Source organism: Lissotriton helveticus, chromosome 7, assembly GCF_964261635.1.
Source record: "Lissotriton helveticus chromosome 7, aLisHel1.1, whole genome shotgun sequence".
NCBI classification, from domain to species: Eukaryota; Metazoa; Chordata; class Amphibia; order Caudata; family Salamandridae; genus Lissotriton; species Lissotriton helveticus.
This window is the reverse complement of record NC_136068.1, coordinates 1,924,141,475-1,924,158,515: the sequence shown is the minus strand read 5'-3', so window position 1 is coordinate 1,924,158,515 and position 17,041 is coordinate 1,924,141,475. Positions and strand designations below refer to the sequence as shown.

Here is a 17,041-nt window from a genome sequence, read left to right as displayed (position 1 = left end):
ATAGTTACTTCCTTTCTCCCACTTTATTATCTCCAATGTATATTTGACATCTCTTTTTCATCTCCTGCCTCCATGTTGTTTCCGCTTTCCTGACAGACTATGATATGGATTCCATATACCACAATACCTTCTGTAACAACATGCAAGATATCTACAGAGGAAACGGTGTACATTAAATTTAAGACTCAGCATTGGTACCTACATATTTGTACTTAAAACACCCAAACAACACAACAAAACAACACAACAACTCTATGCAGACCTACCCTACCTCAGATCACTTTAAATTATTATTTTCCTATTTTACTGGGGTTTCCCCGTGGTACGCTCCCCGGTACGCTCCCCGGTGCGCGTACCGGGCGCTCCCCCCGTGAAAATCGAGAAAAAAAATTACTTTTTTTTTTGTCCCGCGGGACCCTTTTATGGCCCCCACATCAAACCTAGGGGTTCAGGGGGGGGTGTACCCTGCCCCCTTTTGGTCATTTCCCGCTTTGTTTTTTGCCACCTCTTGTGTCTCGATCCTACCGGGACACAAGATGGTGGCCGCTGCGGACTGTTTGGAGCCAATCAGCTTTCCGCGCGCGAACTCGCGTAGCCCGGCTATAGATATATATATTTTTTTAAACCCAAATTACTCAAAATTCTCTGGAGCACATATCTTGAGACATAGCAAAGGCACATCGGGCTACCAGTCCCTACAATTTTGCCAGGTTTGGTGAAAATCCATTCAGCCGTTCGAGCTAAAAGTGAGTCCAACCGCCCTATGGAAATTAACATGGGGAAAACGCGTTTTGGGACCCCCCTTTTATCTCGGCCCCTGATTGACGAACCCCCCCCCAAACTTTCAGGGAAGGAGCGGAGAGCCGCGAGGCAAATTTGAGGAACATTTCAGGCAGATTCCTCAACCGGCGCCAAAGTTATTCCCAATAGAATGTTGCGATTTCCCTATGGAAAACAATCCTAACTATAACTACCTACTGGCGAGAGCCAGTAGGCAATATATATATATATATATATATATATATATATATATATATATATATATATATATATATATATATATATATATATATATATATATATATATATATATATATTCACTGAAAAAACCATAGGTTATAGACCATATATAGTTAGGAATTAGCATTTACAAAACCTTATTTTACTCACACAAAACCATTGAAATTCCATATATAGTTAGTTGCACTAACTATATATCGCGCACCCGCAATCCACTGCTGATGATGTCACATATTACATCATTCATGACATGGTCAGTGACATCACTGTTGACATCACTGATGACATCTGGTCCTGGGTCAGGCGGAGGTGGGTCGGAAGGGAGTTCCAAGTCTTGGCGGCCAGGTAGGAGAAGGACCTTCCTCCTGTGGTGGCTCTTCGGATGCGGGGGACGGCGGCGAGGGCGTGGCTGGTCGATCGAAGCTGGCGTTTGGGAGCGTAGAAGTTGAGGCGGCTGTTGAGGTATCCTGGTCCTTGGTTGTGTAGGGCTTTGTGTGCGTGGGTGAGGAGCCGGAAGGTGATTCTCTTGTTGACCGGGAGCCAGTGCAGGTCTCTCAGGTGTCCGGAGATGTGGCTGCGGCGGTGGATGTCCAGGATGAGTCGTGCTGAGGTGTTCTGGATCCGCTGGAGTCTCTTCTGGAGTTTGGCGGTGGTTCCGGCGTAGAGGGAGTTGCCTTAGTCCAGGTGGCTGGTGACGAGGGCCTGGGTGACCGTCTTCCTGGTCTCGGTGGGGATCCATCGGAAGATCTTACGTAGCATGCGCAGGATGTTGAAGCACGACGAGGAGACTGCGTTGACTTGTCTGGTCATGGAGAGGGAGGAGTCCAGGATGAAGCCCAGGTTGCGTGCGTGGTCTGTTGGTTTGGGTGCGCTGCCCAGGGCGGGGGGCCACCAGGAGTCGTCCCAGGCAGAGGGTGAGGATCCCAGGATGAGGACTTCCGTCTTGTCCGAGTTCAGTTTCAGGCGGCTGTTCGACATCCATTTGGCTACGTCTGTCATCCCTTCGTGCAGGTTGGCTCTGGCGGTGGCGGGGTCGTTAGTGAGGGAGAGGATCAGCTGGGTGTCGTCGGCGTAGGAGATGATGTTCAGGTTGTGCTGGCGTGCGATGGCTGCGAGGGGGCTCATGTAGACGTTGAAGAGTGTTGGGCTGAGCGAGGAGCCTTGAGGAACGCAGCAGATGACTTCGGTGGCCTCCGATCTGAACGGGGGGAGGCGGACTCTCTGTGTCCTTCCGGCGAGGAAGGAGGTGATCCACTCCAGTGTCTTCTCCTGGATTCCGACGTTGCTGAGGCGCTGTACTAGGGTACGGTGGCAGACAGTGTCGAAGGCCGTGGAGAGGTCCAGGAGGATGAGGGCCGCTGTTTCTCCGTTGTCGAGCAGGGCTCGGATGTCATCGGTAGCTGCGATCAGGGCGGTCTCGGTGCTGTGGTTGGCCCGGAAGCCAGACTGCGAGAGGTCGAGGGAACCGTTTGTCTCGAGGAAGGCGGCCAGTTGCTTGTTGACGGTCTTCTCGATGACTTTGGCCGGAAACGGGAGCAGCGAGATGGGGCGGTAGTTCTTGAGGTCGGTTGGGTCTGCTGATGGTTTCTTGAGTAGAGCGCTGAGTTCGGCGTGCTTCCAGCTCTCCGGGAAGGTGGCGATGTCGAAGGAGGTGTTGATGATGTCCCGCAGGTGGGGTGCGATGACAGCGTCGGCCTTGTTGAAGACGTGGTGAGGGCAGGGGTCTGTCGGAGATCCGGAGTGGATGGAGTTCATCGTGCGGATGGTGTCTTCGGTGCTGATCGGGGTCCAGGCGCGGAGGGTGGTGGTGGGGGGCGGTGGTTCGGTCGTGGCGTGCGTCGGTTGAGTGCTGAAGCTGTTGTGTATGTCTGCAATCTTGTTGTGGAAGTAGGAGGCGAGGGAGTTGCAGAGGTCTTGCGAAGGGGTGATGTCGTTGTTTCCGGCGTTGGGGTTGGAGAGCTCTTTCACGATGTTGAAGAGTTCCTTGCTGTTGTGTGCGTTGTTGTCCAGTCGTTCCTTGAATGCGGTTTTCTTGGTGGCGTGGATCAGCTTGTGGTGTTTTCGGGTGGCGAGCTTGAGGGCAGTCATGTTGTCCGGTGTTGGGTCGCTGCGCCAGGTTTTCTCGAGTGCTCTGCAGTTCTTCTTGGAGCTCTTGAGTTCGTCGTTAAACCATTGGGGCTTTCTTGCTGCCGGGTCTGCTCGGCGGGGTCTTCAGCGGGGCGAGGTCATCTGCGCAGTCGCTGATCCATTTCGTGAGGTTGGTGGCTGCTTGGCTGGGGTTTGTTGTGCTGGTGGGAGGGTTCTTGCTCAGGGAAGTAGCGAGCTGGTCTGCAGTGATCTTGTTCCAGCTTCTGCGGGGAGCCTGTTGCTGGTGATGGTGGAGCGTGGTCCTTCTGAAGCTGAATTGAACGCAGCTGTGGTCCGTCCAGTGGAGTCCCGTGGCGTGGCTGAAGGCGATGTCTTTGCTGGAAGAGAAGATCGGGTCTAGTGTGTGTCCGGCGTAGTGGGTGGGGGTGGTCACCAGTTGCTTGAGTCCGAGGTTGGCGAGGTTGTCCAGCAGGGTGGTGGTGTTGCGGTCATTGTTGTTCTCCAGGTGGAAGTTGAGGTCCCCGAGGAGGATGTTGTCGGCGGAGGGGAGGGCGTGTGGGCTGATGAAGTCGGCGATGTCCTCGCTGAATTGTGTGCGTGGTCCCGGGGGTCTGTAGATGAGGGTGCCTCTGAGGGTGGTCTTGGGGTTGACGTGGATCTGGAAGTGCAGGTGTTCGGCGGGTGCGAGGGTGTCGTCGGTGTTGGTCGTGATGCGGATGGTGTTCCTGTGGATGATGGCGATGCCTCCTCCAGTCTGGTTGATGCGGTCCCTCCGGATGATCTTGTAGCCGTCTGGGATGGCGATGGCGATGTCGGGCGCTGAGGAGGCGTTCATCCAGGTTTCCGTGAGGAAGGCGACGTCTGGGTCTGTGGTGTCGAGCAGGTTCCAGAGCTCGACGGCGTGTCTGTGGACGGAGCGGGTGTTGAGCAGGATGCACTTCAGGTGGGTGCTGCTGGAGTTCGGCTTGGTGGGTGCTGGTGTGGCGTAGGTCCGGTTGCAGGAGAACTTGCAGGAGTGGCAGCTGAAGGGTCCGTGGGTGAGTCTCAGTGTGGCTCGGTGGCAGCGAGGGGTTCGGCCGGTGTTGAGTGCGTTGAGTTCGGTGGCGTCGTAGGTCCGTCGGGTCGGCTTCCGGCGGTGGGGGCTAGGGGTCCTGGCACTGGGCGCGGTCCAGGTGCGGACGGGCGTAGACGGGCTTACTTTTGGCGCACCTTCGGCGCTCAATCGGTGCTCCCGCTGCGCGGTCGCTCTGGGGGCGTCATAAGAAGGGAGCCGGGAGGGAGGGTCCGCTGGGAAGTGGGGAGCGCGTGGGCCAATCGGCAAGCGGGGGGGCGGGAAAAAACGGCGGGCTTGGTGGACGGCCCTGCGGCGGCTGGGGCGCCGGATCGGCGTCTGGCAGGCATATATATATATATATATATGTATTTATACTTGTTATTATGCTTGTAACACTTTATAGTTTAATAAAAGTATTATTTATTAGTATTAATATTAATTATATATATATATATATATATATAACATTTTTCATATATGTATGTTTCATTTATTTTATACTACAGTTATTATTTATAATTTTTTTAAAATTGTTAAATAATTCTAACTACGTTTTTATTATTTATATTTATTATTTAATTTATTTCAGATAAATTATAGGACATTTAAAAAAAACGATATTTTGTACTTACCTTTGTAGCAATAGGATGACGATATTTTGTCCATCAATATTTTTGACACGATATTCTGGTAGGTCGATATTGTTATCGTCGATATTATGAATACACGTTTAGGGTGGGTGACAGCTGGGCTTTGTGCATTCCCTCTAGACAGCTACACACAAAAGAAGCTTAGAGGTGACTTGATGAGCAATCCACATCCTGATGTGCCATCCTGGGCAGGATAGTAGAGAGATGCTGGACACAGCCTCATACTTACACCTGAATAGGCTATGTCCTGTCCCCACACAAAGGGCTGAATTACCCCCTGTAGTGAGTCCGGAGCCAGGGCAGGGACTCTATGGACCATCTGGCTGGCATCCTGATTGAAGTCTCAGGGACATAAAAGACTTCCAATCATCCTGCTCCTGCACCTGGACTCTGCCATCTGTGAGTCTGCCCTATCAAGAGGAGCCACTTCAGTCCTGGACCCTTGGAAGTGAGCCTAAGGTGGACGGATGCATCCTCTAGTGCGTGAGCAGAATCGATGCATTGGCGTTGTTTAAGAAACAGGATCAGTGCATCGCCTTCAGAACCAGCGCATCACCTTTGGAACACTGCTTCATAACCAACGCATTGCCACCACAGTGTGGAGAAGATTGATGCATCGCCTTAACTGCGTGTAGGAACCACTGCATCTCAGAACCAGCGTATCACCCTCGCAAGCAACGCATATCCGCCATTGTGTGTGGAGAAAATTGACGCATTAGCCCAACTGCGCAGGGGGGAACACCGAACGCATGGCTCAGCTGCGTACCGCTTCTTTGTCGACGCAACCAGGATTAAGGTACTATTGTTCAGCTGGCCTCCCTGGATCCCTGTATCTTGCCCATGCTCCATCACGGTCGGCCAGAACTCTGGACTATGTCCTGGTCTGCTGCGAGCAGATATTCTATTTAAGCGCTTATTGATTCTTAGCTCTATTTTACAGTTTATTCTGTAAAATTCATATCTCAAATTCTATTGATTGAATTTTTGTCATTTTGGTTTTGTTTTATTTTATAAAATTAAGCTTTTTTCTAACCTGGTTTGGAGTCTTTTTGTGATGTTATCACTGTGTTACTGTTTGAAATGTTGCACAAATACTGTACACATTGCCTCTTAAACTAAGCCTGACTGCTCTGTGCCAAGCTGCCGGGGCTGAGCATAGGTTAATTTAGAGTGTGTTTGTGATTTACCTTGACTAGGATTGCGTTTCCTGCTTGGTCAGGGTGCATACCTCTGCCAACCGAAAACCCAATTTCTAACAATGCACTATAGCCAGGACTTGTAGAATTATGCGATTTTGTGGATGCAGCATATTCCGCATAATTATGGGCATGCTATAGTTGCCACATAATCCATCACCTGCTGCATAATCTACAGATTTCAACAAAAATGTACTAAAAACACTGTGACAACTGCCTTCCAAAGCTTGATTGGTCACCTTTCTGTTGCTTATTGCTGTATTTGGGTGTCAAAAAGGTACTAATGAGGTCAGAACATTGTATTGATACTGTTAATATGTGTATAAATGACAAACTAATGTGATAATACTATCATAAAATGTGCTGCATTATGCAGAAGAGTTTAGCTTTTCTTCCGGAATAATTTACCAACTCTGCCATATAATTTGGTCCTCCTCTGCCACATAAATCCAGTTGCCCTGATTATGGGAAAATATTTTTTTTCTTTAAATGTTCTCACAGCAAAGAAACTGAAAAGACGATTAAATGATGAAGCAATGTAGTGATGAAACAAGAGCAAGCAGGTGACTTAAAAGCGTGTTTGCAATTTTGAAAACTGTTATGTAAGAGTTACTGGCAAAGATGATCAAAATTGCGTAATAACCCATTCTACATGCGGAATTTAATTTTTGTATGTTCCGGTCTGGTGCGAGATATGCTATTTAACAGTGTAATTATTACAAAGCGCAATTTTACAGTTTATTCTTAAAAATTCATATCTCAACTAGTATTGATTGGATTTTTGTCACTTTCGTCTTGTTTTATTTATAAAGTTAGGCTCAATTTTTCTAACATGGTGTGGAGTATCTGTGTTGTGTTGTCACTGTGCTACTGGTTGAAATGGTGCACAAACACTGTACACATTTCATCTGAAGTTAAACCTGACTGCTCAGTGCTACGCTACCAGGGGGTGAGCACAGGTTCATTTAGAGTGCATTTGTGACTTACCCTGACTACGATTGCGGTTCCTGCTTGGTCAGGGTGCATACCTCTGCCAACCAGAAACCCAATTTCTAAGAACAGTGCTTTATAGGCAGGACTAGTGAAGTTATGCAATTTTGTGATACAGCATTTGCCGCATAATTATGGGCATGCTATAGTTGCCACATAATCCATCTACTGCTGCATAATTTGCAGATTTTAACAAAAATTTGCTAAAACACTGTGACAACTGCCTTCCAAAGGTTGATTTGTTACCTTACTGTTGGTTTTTGCTGTATTTGGGTGTCAAACGGGTTCTAATGAGGTCAAACCGTAGCCCTGACACTGTTAATATGTGTAAAAATTACAGAATAATGTGGTAATATTATCACATAATGTGCTGCATTATGCTGAATATTTGACCATTTTTTCCTGAATCATTTACTAAACCCTGCCGTATAATTTGTCCGTCCTCTGCCGCATAATTCCAGTTGACCTGATTGTAGGAAAACCTTTTTTCTTTCTTGAAATGTTCTGATAACAAATAAACTGAAAAGACAACTAAATGATAAAGCAATGGAGTGATAAAAGAGGAGCAAGCAGGAGACTCAAAGGGTGTTTACTATTTTGAAAGCTGTTATGAAAGAGTTACTGGCGAAGATGATCAAAATTGAGCAATGCCCCCTTTTCCGCGCTGAATTTAATTTCCGTATGTTTTTTCCTCGCCGAGAAGTATGGTGCAGAAAGACAATCTTCACCTGCAGGGGGTGTAAGGCCGGCACCCCTGTGGCCGGGGGAGAGGGGTCTCCTTTCAGGGGCCCCCTTCAGCCAAAGGCCATGATCCTCTCTTCACCTCTGCAGGGGCCCCATCATTTTGTCAGACTCAGGGCCCCTCTTGGCCCCTCGGTGGTGGCCCCTGCTGTGGTTTGCAGTGCTCAGTGCGCCTGTGTCCCCAGGCAGGGGAGAGGCTGCTCTCAGCTGCTGTTTGTGCCTGAAAGAGGACCCGGATGTAGATCAGATGACAGCCATGGGCGTGGCTTCAGGGGGGTGGGGCTTGACTCCCCCCTAATAAATGTATTATTTAATAAATAGTTGGGTGCAGGATCTTTCAGTGGGGTAAGGTAGGAGTCTGTCAGATTTCACCTGGGATTATTAAATACTCACTCAGACAAAAACACACACTCTCTCTCCTCTCGGTTTGAAGGTCTTAAAACAGGGTTATTTGACAAAATACTGTGTTTTAAGAGCCCCCCACAACCCGCAGTAATTTCCTTTTCCATTGGCCCTTAAGCCCCCCCCTCATGCACTGCTTCTCATATACAAATTAACATGATACTCCAGAGTGGTTGTCAGGGAAGCTGCACGGGTTTTTAAAGTGAAAGCCCACGAGAGGGCACTAGTGTCGCTGAGTTTACGCATGGGCGAGGCCACATGTGGAAAAGAGGGGGACGAGACCGGGGGCATGTTTCAAACTCCTGCACACAACTGCGCGTGGGCGCGGCTCTCCCCTTTTATGCATTCACCCGTGTCTTCTAATGGGGGGGGTCAGGGTGTGCGTGTGCATCAGTGCAAAGTCACAGGGTGTGACCCTTTCCTGTCGACAACCCAAAGCAGTCGGCCCTCAAACAGGGAATGGGATTTCCTCCCTGGGTGCCGATCACGCACAAGAACCCAGGGGTAGATGTATCAAGATTCCATTTTGCGATTTCTAAATAGCGATTTTTAAGGAATCGCTATTTAGAAATCGCAAAATGGAATGTATGTAGAAAATCGCTATTTTTTTAGCGATTTCTTAGTCGTCCTTATTTGCGAATTTGCAATTTGCAAATTCGCAATCAAGGAATAATTTCCCATGCATTCCTATGGGCCTGGAGGCCCATAGGAATGATTGTGAATTATTTCTTAATTTGCGAATCGCAATTTGCGAATTCGCAAATAAGGAATAATTTCAAGGGTGCAGGCGTGTCTCAAAGACACCCTGCTGCACCCCTGAAATTTACATGTGTGTGCATATGGCGCACATATATACACTACGGGCATGTATGTGCGTCACATGCCACCTTCACAAATGCCAAATAGGGCATTTTTAAATGAAGTTGTAGTTGGTGGTAATTTGCGATTTCTTAACACAAATTCGCAATTTCTAAAACTGACATACATCGCATTTAAGGAATCGCTAAATTTGCGATTCCTTAAATGCTTAAGCAAATTAAGGAATCGCAAATTTTTGCGATTCCTTATTTTGCGATTTTTTGATACATTAAAAAAAAGCAAAAAAGCCTTTTGCGATTCGCAAAGGCCGTAATTCGCAAAAGGCTTGATACATCTACCCCCAGTCTCCTAGGCAGGGGTCCGATTCCTTCGCTCTCTTGGTTATGCTCCGTTTTGGTTGTTTGCGGCTCTACTCTGCTGCGTGACTTCCACATGCAGAGGTTCGGGATCCATCGTCCCACATGCAGCGTGTCTCTCACTGCCCTTCCAAACAGGACCTTGATGGCAGTGGCGGCTGGTATTTGAAGTCGGTGGGAGGGCGGGACGTGGTGGTGGGGGGAATGAAATAAAAAAAAGACACACTTACCTGTCTGCCACTGCCACCCGCTGTCGCCGCCACCTCCTCTCAGTCCTCTTCCCCGCCTCCAGGGCAGGAAGCAGGATGCACCCGGCTCCCAGCTTCCTGATAGTCAATCAAAATGCTGCAATGCAGTGTTGTGATTGGTCTGAGCACCGTGGATTGGCTCTCAGCCAGAGAATGGGTGGCTGGGTATGTTCTGCTGCATGTAGAACATGCAAAGTGAGCACTAGTGTTTGGCTGGCCCCAGAGGGCAGCACAAAGATTCATGGGCACTTAGGAAGTGCAAACCACTCCTTCCCTTCCCTGCTTTGTCAGCAGAGCAGCCTTGCCCACAAAGCTAGCAACAAGGAAACAAAAAAGGATTAGCTGAGGAGTCGCCAAGGGTTGACCTTTGGGTGGTACTGTGAGGGGTGCGCAATATATCTTCTGGTGGATTGCGACACTCTCTGCTTTAGCCCATGTCAATAGAGAGCGCCTCCAGGCTAGCACATGCGGGGGCTCAAGAGCTTTCTGTCTCTTAGTGATCAAGCTTTTATCTACTGCCGAGCCTAATTCTAGGAAGCGAGAGGTTACTTTGTGCTTTTTACTTCTGCAATAAAGGTGTAGGATGTAAGTCTCCCATTCGAATGGAATGTCGCATTCTGGGCAGGCGGCATTGATACGATGAAAATATCTGTTGATCTTGGCTGGGGTGAGGTATGCTCTCTCTGTAATATAACAGTGAATCTAGCGCAAGCTCATGTTTCAGGGCATGTGCGTGGGGCTCTCTAACACCGCCGCCCATTCAGGATCAGTTAATTGGCAATTTAGGTCCCCCTCCCAATGGAGCCTCAGTGGTGTAAATGTGAGCTGCAGTGTGTTGTCTAAGGGAAGCGGTGAACCACTGTGTGACGTGTCCACTGAGACCCATCACATGCAGGTACTCAGTGATGGAAGAAACTACAGACGCCTGAGAGAAGACACTACCAATGCACTCAGAGACACCATTGTGGCCCTGGTAGAATCAGCAGAAGGAAACAAGCACATCGCGAAACAGGAGGCTGATTTTCTTTGCACCAAAAAGGCCAAGGTACCTTACTTCTACACGGAGCCTAAAATACATAAAGAGACGCGACCCCCCCTGTACGGCCCATCGTGTCAAGGATAAATTCCCTTCTAGAACCCTTGTAATGGTTCTGCGACTTTTTTCTGAATGTCTTAGTGCATAAGTCCTCTACCTACATCAAAGACACTAACCACTTACTCAATCTCATCATAGACATGAGCTTTGACCCCACTTCCCAGCTATTGGTGGGATTAGACATCGAAAGCCTTTACACTAGTCTTCCTCAAGACACTGAGGGTCCTCCATGATATGTGAATAGACACCACCTGGGAATATACGGCCCCCCGGAAGTTCATTCTTCAATGCGCCACGATAGCTCTGAAGGAGAACTACTTTGAATTCAAAGGTGAGTTCTTCCTTCAGACAAACGGAACGCCCATGGGCAGCATTATTGCCCCGAGCGTGGCTGGTTTCTATGTGTATCACTTTGCGAAACTACACATCCGACCAGCCACAAATCCATACACCAACAATATCAAATTCTGGCGTTGTTATATTCACAACATTCTTATGGTCTGGACAGGATCACAAGATTTTCTAGCCTTCTTCCTCATCTGGCTCAATGAGCGAGACCCCCTACCTACGCTTCACCAGCAGTGCGAGTGCCCACAGCATAGCCTTTCTGGACCTCACTATTGAGTCTAAAGTAGGGCTTCTTCAGACTACCACATATTATAAACCAACTGCAAGGAATTCATTAATACAGTTTGAGAGTTTCCAGCCCGTTGTCTCAGAGAAAACCTCCCATTCGGTCAGTTCCTCCGCATACGGAGGAATTGTAGCCTGACCACGGATTACAAGAGACAGTCCTCAGACCTGGCAAAAAAACTAAAAGAAGGAGAATACCCTGACAGGATCATTCAAACTAAAAAGAAATGCGCCCGCAACCAAAACAGGGAGGCCATCCCAGAAGACATTACATGCAATGACACCACTACCCCACTAACATGCGTTACCACATACATTGCAGCCTCCAACCGGGTATCCAAGATTATACGCAAAAATTGGCACATCCTAAAGACAGGGGCATCTACCTGGGACCAACCTCTTTTTGCCTATAAAAAGGCAGGCAGCCTCAAAGACCGCTTGATCTCTACCCCCCCAAGAAACACCAGATCCTGTCATCAACACGGTCTTAATGCCTGGGGATTCCCCAATGTCGGACCCTGTCCCTGCAGTGTCTGTCATTTGACACGAGCAACGAAAACACTGGATCTTGAGCAAGGCAAAATCTGGCACCAGAGGAAACATACTAATTGTAATTCGACCAATGTCGTTTACCTTATCGAGTGCCAATGCAGACTCCGCTACATCGTAATGACGACTCGCCAGGTGAGGACCAGGATAGTAGAACACCGCAGCACCATCCGGTGCAAAAAGAACACCAGCAAAATGACAAACAATTTCATTCAGAGGGGACCCACTCCAAATGACATAAAATGGACAGTCATAGATCAAACCGAATGTCACAACATTACCAATGACAAACATCTGCTCCAAAAGGAACAACGGTGGAAATACCGCCTTTCCACCCATAAAGAGGGATTAAACGACAACATTCAGTGGAACAGCCTGAACAGCTGAACCCCCAAACTGACAGCGAACATAACGCTCAGTCACCTTTTTTCCTTTTCCCTCCTCTTTAAAATCCTCATGCTTCTACACTTAGCATGAACATGCCTCCTCCAGGTACCCTGGGCTTTGCAAACCACATGATTGAGTCCAGAAGCTGCAGCGAACCATGCCCCTAATATATAGTGGTGAAACAACTTGGGCATCACTGCCCTTACCAGGGTCCGCACTTAGGGGCCGATTACAATTGCGGAGAATCCGGATGCGGATTCACCGCTGCGGTGACTGAAAAGACCCCCGCCACATTAGGATGGCTGGGGAGTCCGCGGCGGACAGCAAGACCGTCTGCCGCTTTTCCGCCGGTCACCTTTGCGACTGGCGGAAATAGTGCATACATATGGTGGCGGTGTCTGCGAGACCCACCGCAATGTTAAATATACAGGATGTAACCGCCAGGGTGGCGGTCACATCCTAATTCCGACAGAGGGACCGCCGCTGCCCCTGCGGACGGTCCCTCCATCATCCGCCATCATAATAGGCCCCTTAGTGCTTTTACAATGGGGATCATGATTTTATGTCAGCCCCCACTATTGGGACAGATAGAGCCCCCTCACACCCATGAGGACCATACGGTGCTTTTCCATGACTACATGCAACGCATGCGTTCCCCTTAACCCAACACGGGGATATGACAAGTGTCTCACCAGCAAGGAACTACATTTCATCAGTCTTTCTTCACTGTTTATAGACACAATATGATTGATGCCCTAATATATTCATTAGGTGCTTTCACTCACACATAGTTTATCTGTCTACATTACTGGTTGCTCTTTAACGCCTTTCATGCTGATGCCGGCCCCCGTCCATCATGCATCACGGTGGGCGTGTGCTGATGACGACTGGGGGCCGTCATGAACCCGCCCACTCATTAAAACGGCTGCACAGGCGCAGAATCGCGGCCGCGCCCAAGGGGTTAATATAAAGGTATTTCAGGGCCACCACTGTTGCCATACACACACACATATGCGTGTCCGTCTTTTGTGTTTTCTTGCTTTTGTCCACAGATGCTACTCGCACTCAGCTTCTGATCACGTACACCTGCGAATACGGAAGGATATTTAAACGCCACCACGACCAATGCCTGGCATCAACGGAATTCCGATGCAGGCCCCAACAGGTTTGAACAGTGGGTCGCAGACTTTGACAAAGTAAGTGGGGTGTGCCGGGGGGGTTTCTTCCCTAACAATTCCCGAGACCTTCTCACGCAGTCAGACTACCGCATCATTGATGTTTGCCATGTCTATTTCTTTCTTTCCCAGAACACACACACTGTGGGACTAAAGGTCAGGCTACCTCCCGGAACTCATGGGGCTTTTCTCCATAATTACCAGAATAAAAGACTGTCTTTGTTTTCAGCACTAATGTTTCTAGACAAGATATCGCATTTATGCTATCGATTTCTCCGCACAGTAGCGCATAATCTAAAGCATGTTTTAAGTTTCACCTACCATCCACCGTCACATTCTGTTTTCACCATTGCTCTTTACTCGCACAGAACACAGACATGACAGAGTTGAGTCACATAAACCTTATGTGCCATTTTGAAGCTCACACTATTTTGTGTTTGTTTGTATGTCTTGTTGTTTTTTCCTTAATAGGAACCAAGCCGCTAGAGGAAACCATCCTCTTACACATACCACACCTTAGTGAGGGCGCTACATAGCTGGTCTTTACATTCTTTTAGACAACCACTTTAACTTTCACCCACATATGGTCCTGATGAAAGCCAGTTTAACATGAGGCCTGGCTGAAACATGTTGACCGCACAGGATATGGGAGTCCTTAATCACCTCCACTCATATCTGCCGCCTTGTTTTTAAATACTGCCAAGGGCCCACTATTAAAATAGTCTTGTGGATATCTGGGAGCCTTAAGACAGTTTTTTTAAACCTACACTCTTTTCACCATCACAGCACATTAACGAAACAAAACCCGCTCCGCTTTAGTCAGGTATTGAAGCACGCCCAAGGTGCACTCAGTGCCTTGGGTGGGACCCGATGATGGAGCATGCCACCAACTAGGTTGGTGGTTGAGGGTCTTCATAAAAAACATATATTTTTCTTACTCATGAACAAACACTAAGAGCTTCTACCTCCTAGCTAGTTCCCATTGATTCGTACATATTAACCAGCGGAAGTGAACTATCCCCTTTTCCTCTCTCTCCCGCTTGATACTGGTACCCAATCTACCACATGACAAGCAGTGAATCTGGCCATGTGCGACCTAAAATAAACCAATGCATATCTGGCCCATTGTTCTGGATATCACACTAAAATCATTCGGATGCAAAACATTTATGACGCTGAGCAGAGATTATTAAATATCTCTCACCCTTGGAAGTTAAGAACTCACCATCTGAGAGCAGAGCTTACCTTGACTTTGCTCACCTCCATGGACCTGGGAATGTTGTCTCGGTGCAGATGCGTCGTTAGTACTCTTCGAGAAGGGATCTGGTTCATAATCTGGAACAGAAGAAGTGGCCAATGACATGTCTGACATGGCTGAGGGCTGGACCCCCTCAGTGGCTCCTCATTACCAGCTCGTCACAGCTGCAGGTCACATGGCAAGCACACAAGGAGATAAGCTGGCAAGATGGCTCAGTGAGCTGAAGGCTTCCTGCTTACATCTGAACATCACCACTTTCAACCTTGACCAAGACAACTCAGCCTATTATGCTTCAGAGATTGAAATTCGACCACCACTACAAATTGAGTAACATTGTTATTGGCAGTACTTCAGCACTCCTATATAAAAGAAGGTTGAGAGTGGCCCTGGGCATCTGAATAAGGTATTCATTTTTAATAATAATAATAACATTAGCAAAGGCCAATCACAAGTCATATCAAGCAGCAGAAAAGAATATAAACTATAATTGAATATTCCAATGGCAACTTCAAGTGAGGTAGATATATTTTTTTTCAATGACACATAAAAATATACAGGGGATCCTCCATCCTTGCTGATGCTCAGAGGCAAGGTTACTCGTCAGTCTTTATTTGCTGGACCAGCCTTCTGTACATCAACCTACCCCAGTGGGACCTATCATTTAGAATATTATTATGATGGAAAATTGAAAAGAGGAGTAAACACAGGAGTTAACACTAAGACCATCACAGGAATTCAACTAAAGACAGACATATATCCACACAGGAAGAGAACACAGGGGAGGTTTCCAGAGTTAGAGGTGACATACTTGTGGCAATGGAGTAGAAATGTAGGTATAAAGTAAAAAGTATAAAGCTTTGAGCAGCACCCGCCGCAATGTAAAATATGCATGTTTAACTTTGGCATGCACAACTTGGCAGGCACCGCGTGGTGCATGCCACCTTGAGCATGCCAAAGCAGGGGGGTACCATAGGTACCCCCCATGTGCACCCCCCACCCTCCAACACCCTGGGGGCTCGCAAGGGGCCCCCAAACACAAAAGACCACATGCTTTTCCACGGCAGAAAAGCCGCCGTGGAAAAGCATGTTTCTGCCTGCATCGTAATATGGCTGGCGGTGTCTTGCAGACACTGCCACCATATTTGGGTACACACACCGGGGATCAGCGGTGGACGGACTTGCCATCCGCCGCTGATCCCACCGCCATCCTAATGTGGCTGGTGGTGTTTTCGCAGTCCAAGGCGGTGAATCCGCCTCCTCCAGGCCGGCGGTGGCTTTCGCCAGCCCAGAGGATGCGAATTCACTGCCATCCTAATCGGCCCTGTGATTCGGAAGATAACACAGTCCATAGCTATATGCAACTAAGCGCATTTTACTTTCAGAGGCAGGGACAATTACCACTCCTATGCTGGACCCAGGTAGGAGGAAAACTTGACCTGGAGAGGGAATTGAAAAACTGATCGAAGGTGTCTGACTCAGGGAGGCCAGGTCAAGGGTCGCGGTCACCTTTTCCGCAGACTCTTTAACCGAAATGCACAAGGTTTCTGCTCCCCCAGCACACACACAGAAAAATGATATTATAAAGCAAAGCATAAGATGAGAAGAAGAGGAGAAAAGACAATCAATTATAGAATTCTTATAACATCCACCATTGTAAACCCAGGATGGTATTGTGCAGGTGAGCAGTCAGTGCTTAATTTGTAAACAAATAAGGGACCAGGTCCTTTTAGGGATGAAACTGCAGCCTCCTCCACCCATTGCCCCTGTTAGCTCCGCCAAAGACAGCATCAACGAAAGTTCCACCCATCGCAATCCTACAAGTGTGACAATCCCGGCTATTACAGGGCACCGAAAGCTGTGGCCGCTACTGTTCCTTTTAATGTATATAGACTTAATAAACACTTTTCACTCCTAAATACGCTATCTCCAGAAAAACCATCGCCCGTAAGAATGCAGCTGGAGACAGATAGCACCTCAAACATGGTGCTTAGACTGATCGCAGCAGGATCCTTGTGCTTGGGCCTCCTCACGGGGGATTAGGTGTGCTCTACAAATCCTGATTGATTGATTGGTTAAGGATTGCAATCTAAACTTAGCAAGTCACATATATCTGACCCTGGACATGCAGTTCAATCATTGTTAGTCACGAAAGTGGGATCTGCTGGATTCCATTTGACAGTGGTTATGGCTGTGCATTTAATGTACATCCATGCAAGTAGCGAGTATTAAAATCTCACAGAGATCAATGCACTAGGACCAGCCCGCTGCAGTCTCCACTTCCCCTTTCACAGCTCGTCACAGTCGGAGGGGTCAGTGAGGTTTTCTCACCTCATCCTGCCCTGCGAAAGGGTGGCGCCTTACAGCACCAGTGTTTGTTTG

The 17,041-nt window shown here is 48.0% G+C and overlaps 1 protein-coding gene across 1 annotated transcript in view; it reads right to left on the bottom strand.

Moving 5' to 3' along the window:
• Nucleotides 1–17,041, bottom strand: part of LOC144770902 (sulfotransferase 6B1-like) — a 288,918-nt gene that overhangs the window by 190,459 nt on the left and 81,418 nt on the right. Inside the window, exon 3 of the mRNA XM_078655693.1 lies at nt 14,650–14,739. Coding sequence (XP_078511819.1) covers nt 14,650–14,739 — 90 coding nt within the window. The remainder of the gene's footprint in view (nt 1–14,649; nt 14,740–17,041) is intronic.